This window comes from Drosophila grimshawi, unplaced genomic scaffold, assembly GCF_018153295.1.
Source record: "Drosophila grimshawi isolate 15287-2541.00 unplaced genomic scaffold, ASM1815329v1 contig_848, whole genome shotgun sequence".
In the NCBI taxonomy this organism is placed as follows: domain Eukaryota; kingdom Metazoa; phylum Arthropoda; class Insecta; order Diptera; family Drosophilidae; genus Drosophila; species Drosophila grimshawi.
The window spans coordinates 14,540,414-14,554,307 of record NW_025063692.1 but is presented as its reverse complement, the minus strand read 5'-3'; the positions used below and the strand labels follow the sequence as shown (position 1 = coordinate 14,554,307).

The following is a 13,894-nucleotide window of genomic DNA, read 5'->3' as shown; positions in this document are numbered from 1 at the left end:
GCCCAAAAGAACCAACTGTCGAACTGGTCTACACGCTGCTTGGCCAACTGCTCAATAGCTCAACTGGTCAGCGGGTCAACTGAGTAACTGGATGGCTGGATAGTTATGGTTCGTTGCATCAATTTAATAGCAGTGCGACTTCTTATCAACTTTGTTTGCCTGCGTGTGTGTGTGTGTGTTAGTGTGTGTGTGTGTGTATCTGATTGCTATGTAAAGCAATCGCAGATTTCTAGATAGTAAATCAGCAATAACCCTTTCTATGCAACATTTCATATAATCGAATTCCATACCTCACAGTGCATGTGTATATATATGTGCATGTATATATATATATGTGTGTGTGTGTGTGCTCATGCAATTCGAAAGGCACTTAAGTCGCCAACCTTAACATATATGCATATATCAAATAGCCAATCAACTTAGCTGTACAGCGAATAGTCCATTCGAGAGACTCACATCGGAGACTTTAATGCAAGGAGTAAAATCAAAGTTTTGCATTGCGCTCATTGGATATTATTACTAACTAAAAATGAAAGCTTCGTCAGTACTCCAACCTTACTAGTTATATTGAAAAATTGCTTATTGCTGGCTGACCTCATTTTATAATAAATATATAGTAGATATAATGAAATATTAAAATATATATCATCACAGTTTGCCAATTAAAATAGAACCCATTCAGTGTAGATATTCCTGAAAACAATTTGAAAAGGAAGAACAAGCACTTGTGCTTTTTTTGAAGTCCGACAATTAAATGATGGTGCCAAGTTTGGCCCTTAGCATTTTGCCGAAATGCACTGATATTCACTTCCTATAAATTTCAAGTGTCCCGAAAACTGTTTGTTGTTTGGTTGTGTTTTTATTATATTGTTGCTGTTTTCGTTGCTGTTGCTGTTGCTGTTCCTGTTGCTGGTGGTGCCAAGTGACTAGGACTGGAAGAGCAAGTGAAAAGTTAAGCGAGCACATTTTGGGATGCCATTAATTTATCCTCCACTACGTTCCCGCAAGTTAGCAAAGAGTTTTAATGATGTTGCTGGGACTAACTGTCTGCGGTCTTACTATTGCAGGCGAGTGAGTGACCGGATGACCGGATTACCGTATGGCCACAACAACAACGAGAGCTACGAACCACTGCAACAATCCCACTGACGGCTTTGCAGCTCCCTGACTCTCTGACCAGTTGACCAGTTGACCAGTTGACTAGTCGACCAGTTGACCATCTGCCCAGTTGCAATTGCAAGTGCCGGGCATCCACGACATGGATAACAGCGTCAAGTGACGGCGCAGTTAATTAGTCTAAGTGGAAATGGTGCACAAACTTTAAGCACGCTACACATTGTTGCCTTCTCCCTGATGCTACTTTCACTGACTTCTTCTCTGCCTCCCTGCCTCCCTGCCTGTCTGCATCTCACTCTCTGTCTCACTGTCTTTTTGGAGCGCTTCCTTTGCACATTTTTGAAGCATTTGGCCGCCAGTCCCAATACCTGCAGTCACTTCATGTGGCCATTTTAAATGCGCATTGAGCGTGTTGTTGCTTTGCATTTTGTCCACTTTATAACTTGACCAGCAGTTGTGCAGCATCATCAACCGTACTCACCAGGCCACTGCCAGCAAGCTCAACTCAATGGGCAAAGTGATTCTGGTTTCAGTTAAAGTGAGCGTCAATGCCGCAATGTGCCGGAGCTTGCAAATTGAAGCCAACATTACCAGGCAATTCTAGAGCAGTAGCCGGAAGAGGATTAGGAGCAGAACGCCACAACGTGCTCAGCGAGGAATAAATTTAGTTATAGCACTTCAAGTGCAGATTTTGTGTGATTGAGCAAATGACATCACAATTAAATTGACACTCTTCCTGATTGTCGACAATTTTTACCAACACTGCGCCTCGGCTGTAGTCGCTTTTCCTTTTTGACATAGTCAGTAATTGCCATTTATTTCATAGTTTAATAAGCTGCTTGTGGTGAAGGTCTGCTTGAAACTTCTGCGTATAATTGTCTAGATAAGGTTTGGATTTTCTGCAATGCATATTGCTATCCAAGCAATCATTCAAAATGCATTTGACGTTACCAAAATAAACACAAACATGCCGAAAAACAATACTTGGAAAATTACTGTGTTGAAATAACTGAAGAGTATATCGTATAAAATATTAAAAAAAAAAACAGCAGTAAAATAGATGATCTGATTAAAATTTTCATTTCTTAAAAATGATACAAACTTTATCGTTAATTTCATAGAAAACTTTTGTGTTAAGACTCAGAAATTGTATAACTATAAAGAACTTAAGAACGTCTTTTGACGATGTTCTCAGGTCTTGGGCATATTTTGTTCTTTGTGTAGAGTCATTACTTACACTGGGGACCTCCAAGATTCAGTGGCGTCGCAAGAAATGTGGCGAAAGGCTTTAAATTTATTTGGAATCATTATCAAAACTGTGAGTGTGCCGTTGTGACCCGTGGACGAAGCTGCTCGAAAGTTTAGCGCCATTCCCGCCGTCGACACACATTCTTCATTAACCGTTGCGGCACTTTTTTTTTTGTTTATTTGTTTGCACATAGTTGTGGGCGCTGAAAAGTATGCTACATATGCTGCAAGCAAGAAAATGCTGCCCGCCTGGCAGGGTCGAAAATTCGAAGACTCTAGCGACGACCATTAGCGCCATGTACACGCCATACATGTGACTGTGAAGGTGTGTGTGTGTGTGTGTGTGTGTGTATGTGTGTGTGTGTGCGGGGGGCAATGATAAATGAGCCATTAGCATTTATTTTCGTTTCATTGGCAATATAAAATCAAGAAATCGATGCTCTCTGATTTTAGAGCTACTCACTTATAGATTTAGAGTGTGCTCGTAGTGAGTGAATGCGACATGAAATCTGTAAATTATACCAATTTTATGCTAATATAATTATTTATTTATATGTTATACTCTCTTTTGAAACGGGTAAATATCTAATTGAAGTACAGCCTATAAACACAGCACATCTGTGTATTTTAAAAAGTACATTTATCTCTATACTTCATTCAAGATGCATCTTTTCAATTGGTACAGCATATCAAGATCGTATAAAAGTTATGTGAAGCGTATTTCAAATTTCATAATTTCATTTCTATTATTTCGTACAGGATATAAGCACAGAAAATTTCAAATATCTCCTGTTTTACACTAAGATTTAAAGCAACGCTCGAAGCACCCTTTGGATTCCTTGACCATTGTGAGGCATTGGAAAAAATCTTGAGTAATTTGTTCTGTTGAACACAAGGCGGTAATATGCTGATCCCCTTTGAGTGATTTGCTTGTTACCTTACTGACATTTGCGCCGGCAACAGGACTTGTGCGAATCATGCTTGGCAGACATGGACAGAGAGAAGGGACAACGAGAGGGATAAGTGGAGTGGAACAAGAGACAAACGTTTTCGACGGTAAGCAAATACGTTCCAAAGCAATTGATGGTGCCAAACCCAGTGATTAGCCAATGATTTTGCAACTGTGTTTGTATGTATGTATGTGTGTATGTGTGAAAGATATTTGTATGTAGTTGTATGTGTGAATGTGGTAAGCGCGACAATTAAACAACAAATCAAAGCTCTAATAATATGTTGTGTTAACGTCTTAGATCAACATTTCTAATTTGTAAAGAAGATAATAAATAGTTAGATAAAGTGGATGTGCTTTATATATGGGAAAACTCGTGCAGGTCATTCAACATTTGTAATTAATTAATTAATTAAATAATTCACACATAATGATATTGTTGATTACTTTTTTGTGAAGAGGCTTCAAGATAAGTCGAATTACAAAATAATATAAAATAATATTATACAAAAAATAGATTTTGCATGTCATAAGCACGCATACAATAACAAAAAATAAATAAATAAAGTCGACCAGATAAAAACACAACAGCTTTGCAACGATTTTGCTCCAATTATGTGTTTTTTGCGCAAACCCCTCTTTAGGAGTCCCCCTCAACAAGTTGGACAAGCATGTCACGATCTATTCTATGGCACAATTTACCCATCGACAGCTTATTGAGACAGCATTTCGATCTCAATCGAAGTCAGCCAATGTGTTTGCTATCTATTTGCTGCAAGGCCATTGCTTAAAGCTAGCCATCAATGCCTTTCGAACCCAACAAAGGCAAATGCCAACTGCATGGACTGGCTGGGCACACATCATGGACTGCCAAGAACTCAAAACTCAGAACTGAGAACTGAGAACGGAAAGCTGAGGACTGGCGACAGTGAGACAAGGTCAAATGGCAAATGGAATGTGGGCGTTGTCGATGGCCAGTGTTGCACTGTTGTGCGCTTTGTGCGTGAACTTGTATGTGTATTGTCAGGTTAATCACTCGTTTTGTTGGCAATTACTGTTATGACCCCAATGCGGACGAGGACAATAAGCGGGCCAGTTCAGGCTGCGGGTCAACTGTAAGCCGTACGCCAGTCGACAACCGACAACCGTCAGCCGACTGTCGACTGTCGACTGCCGACAGACGAAAGACGACGAAAAAGTCAAAGCCACTTGGCTTTTGTTGCTTCGTTACTGCTTTTGTTGCCTTGCTGCGAATATCAATGAGTCCATTATGTATGAACGCCAATGATTATGGTCGCCTGACATGACAGCAGCCACTCAACGTTGGAGCGGGAACTCGTATGGGTGGCGTGGGGGATGGGGGGGGGGTTTGGGCCGACAGAAGTTAAGCGATGACAGTTGACAGCGTTTGGCATTTTGGCACCCAAGCAACAACAGTAACAACAGCAACAACAGCAACAGCAACACAATCAGAAACGACGACAAGGATGTCAGAGACAGGGAAAGGCACCGACAGGACTGAGACAGAGACGGACACAGAAACGGAGACGGAGACGCAGGCGCCTGACAATAACAGCATCAATTTGCCGTCACCTGTGCGGCACATTCAGCAAGGTGATGTAAGGAAATGGATTCTGGGGCTCATGACCATAAAATTTTAGCAGCACGCTGTTTTGGATCTTTTCTAAACTCCATACAGTGGAAACAACTAGACTACAAAATTTAAATTAAAAAAAAAAACAATTTTACAAACTATATAAAAAAATTGTAATAATAGAAAAAATAGCATGCTGTGAAATTTTGAGTTATAAACAAAAAGTTAATGAATATTTAAATCAAATAATGGATGCATTTTCATTATGTATGTGATATTGTATAGAAAAGATAATATTTTTGAATATAAATTTAATTCTGTTTCCGGCGATTTGAGACTATATTCCAAGGGACCCGCGATGTGGGCCAGCTGTCATTTGGAATCCTAACGAATGTATAGTTTGTGCCACTGTAGCGCCCTGTTCTTTCAACCTCAATGACTTCTTGAGCCATTTTGGGGCTGCCTCACCTTTGGACGCTCACATTTTGTTATGATTATTGATATTCCTGTTATTGTTGCTGTTGCTGTTGCTGTTGTTGGGTGTGTCTGAAGTGCTTAGTGCTGTATTTTGAGCTAAAAATGCGTGGCCCGCTTTTAGGCACGGCCATTACTCGTAAAAGACAAAACACACAACAGGTGTTGGTTGGTGTTTTCAGGGATAAGCATAGGCAGTGATATAGGCATCGTTATCGATTCGAATCGGTGGCGTATGCGTAATATTATCAATGCTAAATTAAGCGTAAAATGCTGCAACACTTTAAACGGCAAATTAGCATCGCCCATCGACAGCCACAAATGATCCGTAAATAATGCACACATGTGTAATGCTCGATGGGCCATAACATCCATTGTTTGAAGCTGACCAATGTAATACAACCAGAATTTCTTATGCATGGTTCGATCTCTTTAAAGAAAAACATTAGCGGAATGGCCGAATGGCAAGTTTTAAGCATAAAATGAGAACCAATAAAGCATAAGTAGAAAATAAATTAATATTCACGACTCGTGCTCGTTTATTAGGAAAGTTTCTGCACAGCAGAAAGGCATTTCAAATGAATTATGCAGCTGCTGGCCAATGAATATGCTTTGCACTACTTTACAATACCCTTGCGCAGCGAGTGGGACACTTTTGTCACAGATCACATATGTCATGCAACTGTTATTGGAACTATTGTATGTGTGGAATGATTTTTGTTATTTGATTTTGATTGCATAAAATACGAGAGTCTTCACTATTAAATTGATCGACATTAGATTGCTAGATACACAAGGTATTTATTCTTCGGCTTCGATAATTCTCGTAGCTCCGCTTGTTATTTTTTTCCATTGGGTCACCTCCTTCGTTCATTTGCTAGTTGACCGAGGGCCTGCTTGCCCTTGTTTCCAGCGTGGAGCCAACAATTAAACGGGCTGAGGGCTGAACGCGACTGCCAATTGCAGCTGGCATTCAATAAAATTTAAACGTCAAACGCTCGGCCAATTATTTGTGACCACATCGAAAGGCTGCAACAAAAGGAGGGTCAGACTAAGCCAAATGAGCGAAGCAGGGAGTGCCTTTGTCTACGCTTTCCTTTGTTTTCCGATTTTCGCTGATGGCATTGTGAAAATGAAAACTGCACTTGATTATTCGGCTGCTAATTTCCATGGTATCTGCTAGACTAAAGAAAAAAAAGCCAGTTGGTCTGAATACTATAGTCAAGGCTAATTGACTGTAACCCTCAGCTCATTATAATTATTATAAATATAATTTTTCCGAATATGTTAAATTAGAAATTAGATTAATTTTCATAAAAATGGATAATGTGTGAACGGTCTAAAAATGTTTCCAAGTATGTAAATATATGTTTTCAATTGAGTAAACCATTAATTTCGTGTATTGCCGAAATGCAAATATTAAGAAAGAATTGACTATATTAGAAAACGCCGTTGTAGGGCAAGGATCTATGAGATGTTAGGCAGGGTATTCCATCTTCGTAACAGATAATTGTTCGATCTATTTTTTTATTTTGTTCCTTTTTTTTTTTGCGAATCAATGCTGGGCGCAATTTGAAGGCAAACTCCAATGATGATGATGACCGGCTGAGTAAGCGACAAAAACGTGAATGGAAGGAACAATAAAAACAATAACAGTGACTTTTGGGCAACAATGAAGCCAAAGTGAAGTGAACGAACGAAGGTTGGAATAGATTGAAAGACAGCAAAAACAGATTGAAATCAGTTTGAAAACAAACGAAGCGTAAAAACGCTGTGACCGGTTAAGTTGAATGGGCTCTCAGTTGCCAATACGGATTTTGGACAGATGCTGAAAAAGTAGTGGAAAAAGACCGAACAACAGTTTCTATTGCCTAGGCATTTTACTTGGGCGCCACAATTGGCGGTAGTTAAGTGTTTACGATTCACGCTCATTAGTCACCAATTTGCTTGCCGAAGCTTTATCCACATACAAGCACTACAAATGCTTCTAAAAAAAAAAAAAAACAACAAAAAAATAGATTACGAATCATTCCAAATAGCTGCACATCCAGATCTCCAATACATAGTTATTTATTTATCTTAAACGTCTTATGCCACTAGCAGCAGACTATTTCCGGGAAATAGTGCAAGTTTAACGTTGCGAAGAACTAATGAAAATAACAACAGCATCGCTTGAAGCTAGCCTGAATAACCGCTGCGATAAAGATTATTTTTTCTGGCGCTTTTAGGTATAAATATACATATGTACATGTACGTATGCTCAAATATATACGGGCAGCTATGTATATAGTCCATGATTGCAGTTTTTTGCTGCGCTTTGCCACTTCTGCATTTAGAGATCCATTTGAAGATGGGAGATGGAGATGCAGCTGGAGCTGGAGCTGGAGCTTACACCAGGTGTTGGGCAGCTCTCGGCACTCTCGGCTAATTTATCGCCCATAAAATTTATGTTTAGTTTAATCGAAAGGCGCACTTAAAGTGGGCCGCAAACAAAGCAGCGTCATCCTCATCGTTGCGACCAAAACGCTTTTTCGCCAGTTGACTTAACGGTGGCAATAGAGAACTAGCCCCTGAACAGTGGGCGGGCATTGTGCGATTAGTTTGGGATATATACTCTCGAAACGGTTGACTATTCTAATTTCGCATTTACCTATTCTTTGCCAAATCTAACTAACACAAGTATTTATTACAGGTTTAAATATCATGAACTCCCATAAAGTTTCATCGAAAGCAAACATATTTTCAGGGTGCGGAAATCCGATGCTTTTTTAGCATATTATCAGTGAACGCTACGCAAAAATTAAGATCGAGTTGGATGTCCCTTGATCAGGAACTATAAGTTCCAATAAGAACGAATTGTTTGACGCAATGCTCGAAGATATAAGACTTAAGGATTCGCCGGATCAAATCACTAAATATATAGCACTCAGAGGGACAATCGGTCTGTTTCCTTATATTTTTTATTTTTTATTGTGATATTTTTAATATTGTATTATTGTATTATATTTTACCTATTTCAATATCTTTATTTTAGATAGGTTTAATTTACTGAATGACAACGATTTGCACAGTCAGTACCTTGTGAATGTTAAATTTAGTTTTCTTTTAATTTTTGTTAATTTATTTCTCCCACACAGGTTGACACACATCTAAGAAAACATGTCAAGGGACGTGACTTCCTTATGTTATCGACTAGTTATGCAGGCGCGTGTCGGTTGGCGCTCATCTTCAGCTTCATCACTTTCGGTTCGCACATCGTTGACACGCTTGACACTGACCCCGTTGCCCGAGGGCCCAGTGCACAGGCGTTTGAGCGTTCAACGATCAAAGCTATACTCTATACTCTTATTCGCACTCACCTAGCATCCTCGACAAGAGTAACAGGAATGTGTAGCACAGCAACTGCAGCAGCTCCATATTGCATCAGGCGGTTTCAACAGTTTTCTCTCTATAACTTCAGTGATTTTTCAGATAATTGCACATCACAGGCCGATCAACCGGCAGAAATCTGAACTTCTTCGCTAAAGTGTTCGGAAGACTGCAAAGAGAGAGAGAGAGAGAGAGAGAGAACGTACAGCTTTAAGTTAATTAAGTTAATTGATAGTACTTAAAATTGGGGAACACCCGATGATATGTTCCTTTTTTTTTTTGTTCCTACTACCTTTAAATTCAAAGGCCAACAGTTCAAATCGACCGTTGCCATAAATAACAGGATTAAGTGATAGAAACATTTAAGTCGACAGCATCAAATGCTGTCACTGGTGGATACATATACAAGTTTATTTGCGATCCATGTGCGCCGTGTTCCATACGCCACATCAACTTTATAGCCAAAGGGTAAAGCTGTGTAGAACATGAACAGGAACTAGTTCTTTTGCCCTGACCCGCTTGGGGGCGTTTCAATTCGTTTCGTTTTGACGGAATGCATTTACTGCAAGTGCTATTAACAAATACTGTGCAATAAAGTTAGGAGTCCACTCAGTCCAGTACACACACGTCAGGCGAGGACCGAGCAGAGGCAGGGGCAGAAAGTGAGAGCGGAAAAGTGTGAAATGCAGATGGAGGAGAGTGCCACCGATGGCCGCGGCTTGGTGACCTTTTTACCCTGACTTGCAATCGCAATGGCAATCACAATAGCAATGGCAACAGTAGCCGCCGAGAGGCGAAGCCAGGCTCGCAGTTTATGCGAACAAACGTCAGCCATAAACATTTTTATAACGCTGCAAGACGCGTCACGATGGGGGCAGCAGGCAGTGGGTTGTGGAGGCATGGGGTTGAAACAACCAGCAGATCTTTCGTATTATACACCCTTCGCTGGGGGGGACTTAAAAAAAAAAGCGCATAAACCACAAGCAAAATGAATTGTGCTTTTACTCTTTGTAATTAGCTCGGCTGGTGCAATGGCCAACATGCACTGGGCACTGAAGTATGAAGGCTGGAGGCGTCTTACGACTATTGCAAAGCACCAGCGAAGTGCGCCCAGATAGAGTTCAAGCGTGTGCTACTCTTTAGAGTTGCCTGGTAACGCTCTAATTTGTGCAACACTCTGGACTCCTTAGGACAAAGCCCGCTTTATGTAAAATAATTCAAATTTAATTGACTAGGTAAACTATTTTCACTGTATTATTAAATGTGTCCTTTCAAAAATAAAAAAAAAATTTAAGGATATTTTGCACATTGTTACAAATTGCACATTAAAAAAAATATAGTAGCTTTGCTCGAATCGAGAACTTTTTACTCAGATCTTTCCTTAGTCAAAATATGGAAGAATATTGAAAGACTGACAGATTAAAGATTCGATTATTAAATTTCAGTTATTATTGCTGGATGAACTATATTGAAGAGTTGTTGGCTTTGCACGAAGTGAGAAATACATTCTGTAGGAAGGTTTTTGTAACGCACTTATAAATGTAAATGCATATTATGTTGTACATGGTACGTACACACTGCACTATGGGAAACAATATGAAACTGTAAACTGGTAGGGTTTGGGGCTGGGTGCGTGTGTGGGCGGGTGGAAGGTCTGAGAGAATGGAAATTTTCAATTACGCTCATGACATGACATAAAACGTAATTTAACGCAAATGTCTAAAAGAGTGAGGACTATTGCGGACGCCTTGAAGGCAGAGTCGGGGGACAGCACCTTGGAACTCACTGTGCCGGGCGCCGAACTCCAAGCGGGATGGATGTGGTTGGGTGGAAAGGAATCGGGTTCGGTGTGGCGCACGTTGAGTGTAACGCTTGATTTGCTCTGACATAAGTGGCGGCGACTTTACGCAGCTTTGTTCACCACTGTGCCTGCCGCTGTCGTCCTCGTTGCGTCGGCCTCTCGTCAGCGCTGTTTGTCCTGATACGCCTACAACAACGGCGTTTGTTGTTTTCTATTTTGCTGGCCTCGGGTCTACAGTCTGCTCGGCATTGTATTGGACAACAGTAGCAACAGGAGCAACAGTAGCAGCAGCAGCAGAAGCAGCAGCAGCAGCAGTGGCAGTGGCAGTGGCAACAACAGCAGCAACGACAGACGGCACCGGTGGCTATGGCGAAGAGTGCATTTTAAGTGCCTTATTATCCTGTTTATGTTACCATGCAGTTGTTAAAAGACACACGCGCGGACACATGTCCTCGCCCCCCAACCCCTCCGCCTCCCCCCTCCTCCACCCCCATCAAGGCTTGGCTGCGCTGCCTTTTCATCAGAGCAAAAGTGTTTTTCACTTCATGTTTTATTCATCTTTAGTTTACAAATTGTCGCAATGGCTTTCCCAACCAAATGGCCCAGTGCGCAATATTTTGAATACAAATTCTGAACTTAAAGTAAGCCCAAACACATTGACAGACGACACAAAGCAATGCAAAACTTGACCCACAATACAAAGCTCCCTTTAAGCTGTCCTTTTTTTGTGTTACACAATAATTGTTAACGTCTCTCTGGCAGCTTTACTTATGGATGAAACAGATAATTTGGAAACAAAAATATATATTGAAGATTGATCCCCAGACGCTAACGTGAATCAGCATGAAACTTAAGTGCAAAAGACCATTAGCCAGCAACTAGTATTAATTGCGACCACTTGAAATGAGGACAAGCCTGATTTGTTGACTTTAAATATACCCATTAAGAATGTATAGCAAGCGAAAGCTTGTGAATATTTGAATATATGCGATATATGTGATTCCTAATATAAGACACTAATGGTAAAGAAAATAGTGCTAAACTTTATAACTGCCTGCTGAAATGATGTACTCTAATTGAATGATACTAAGCGACAGCTTAACAGAACATATGCTGCAAGCAGGAAGGCTTAAATTGAGAGTGTCCGGCTAGGAAATGCCCTGTAACTCGCTTCCATCAAACAACATAACACTAACCATATTCAGGAAGGTAAACAAAGACCCGTCAACTTATGATATCAGCGTGAACTTGCTCACATTTGCCTGCAGCGTTAGTATGCTGTCCAAATAAAAGCCACACTGTTGAAAATACATAATTAATTGTTGGATTGATCAGTTTTAACAATTTGTGGATTTGAGCAGCTGTAAAAATATAAATTGTATTTACTTTTGCTTATAATATTTATAAATTGTAGCGAAAAAGTATTCAATAATGAATATACCATAGTGAATGTGTATATTTCAACATTTTAATATGCATGGCAGGGCTGACACATTGCAAAAAGCCGACGAAAAAGAAAAAACCGCCAACGGCAACGAAATAAATTTGTCAGCCAGTGCAATATTCTTCATTTCCCAGACGACGAGCGGGCTGCAACCAGCTGGATATGGCCCATCGTCTGGCTCTGGACACGTAAATAAATAAATACAGACAAGTAAAGTATATATATATATAAAGCAGGCAGAGAGACCGTGACCGAGGCAGCGTAGGAGGATGGAGTCGGTGGCCAGAGAAGAGAGCGGAGGAGAATGTAGAATTGAAACGAGCTTCCATTTCCATTGCCATTCCTGCAAACTCCTTCCTGAAATTGTGCATGAAAAATATGGAAAGACATTTGGCCAGAGACAGATTTTTGCAGCTGCATCCGCATTGTACTGATCCAAAAACTGACAATAAATGTCATTTAGTTTGCCAGCGATAGCAAAGGGCAGGGATCTGTGGGCTGCAACTGCAAGTGGGCAGAGTCCTATGGGCATTGCACAGCTGCGTACAAAGAATATTTATTTAAAACTAATTAAGAAACCGATGACCAATTGCACTTTCTGCCTTAATCTGCATATATATTTTTTATTTTCCTAAGAGCACAACAAAGGAAAGCGATTGCCTAACAATAAATAATGCCACAACCAACCAAACAACAATCCAACAGCAACATATCACACTGGACAATCGACTGTACTATGCATAAGCAATGCTTCACATATATTTTCTGATACCAAATGAAGGCCTATGCATATTCTTGATCATAGAATCGTAACTCTATAGAGAATATACCACAAATCTCTAGGGATTTTGCAGACGGCTGAATGGCAAATCTTTGAAGAAACAAAAGAAAACGAGGAGTCCGTTTAGGATCGATACTACAAAGCCTTTGCGATGATGCCACTGTATTATGCACAAGAAAGACAAGCATTTTAAGTCAGTCTGAAGAGTTATGCAAGCACGCACAAATATACACTTTAACAAGAGATTCAAGCTTGTTAACTTTATTAAATAAAACACATTCGAAATACAAAAATATGTAAGCAGATTACTTAGGTAATCAAAAATTATCCTCTCTTAAGCAGGTTTTCCACTTCAGTGTTCTCAAAAGTATATTTCTACAAGAATCTAACAAAAAACAAAACATTTTTTTTCCACCCAAGATTGGATTGCGATGACATTTCTGTTCCATATCATTTGATTGGCAAGGAATACCATTTACCGTCATGCAACTGAAATGTAACTGCACTCAGAAGTGCCTGTATGTATGTGTGTATGTATGTACATGTAAATGTACATGTGCATAGGCATGTATATTTTTGTACACCTTAAACTACATATGATGATGACAAGCACAATCATAAAACGAGCTGTAATCTGAGCATACTGTTCAGTGCTAGACAGAGCAATCAAAATCATTTGTTTACTGGCCGGAACAAACATTAAACATTTGCTGCCACACCAAACACCACACCATACCACACCACACCACACCACACCACACCATACCACACTAAACTACACTACACAACAAGAACAACAATTTGCTCACGCACAGGCATCACAACATTGGCTCCTTGTGGTAACAGTTGCGTGGAGCATTACATTGGATTATTTTTTTTTTGCTTTTTGTGTTTTTGCGCAACGTTAACATAAACGACTGCTAATTGAATTATTAACACCTATGGGCTATGGCGATGGTTTTGACGACGGCGACCCGAACGCAAAATGTCACCGCAACTAGCGACAGCGGCAACAAAAAGCCCGGAATCTGATCCCAGTGTGTGTGTGTGTGTGTGTGTGCGTGTGTGTGTGTGTGTGTGTGTGTGCGTGTGTGTGTGTGCGTGTGTGTGTGCGTGTG

The 13,894-nt window shown here is 40.2% G+C and overlaps 1 protein-coding gene across 1 annotated transcript in view; it reads right to left on the bottom strand.

Annotated features, from left to right (window-relative positions):
- The window catches only part of LOC6565085 (carbonic anhydrase-related protein 10), a 34,686-nt gene extending 25,776 nt beyond the window's left edge, over window positions 1-8,910 (bottom strand). The window contains exon 1 of the mRNA XM_001991878.2: window positions 8,741-8,910. Within this exon, the coding sequence (XP_001991914.1) occupies window positions 8,741-8,798 (58 nt within the window). The 5' untranslated portion in view covers window positions 8,799-8,910. The remainder of the gene's footprint in view (window positions 1-8,740) is intronic.
- Window positions 8,911-13,894: the final 4,984 nt, after the last annotated feature.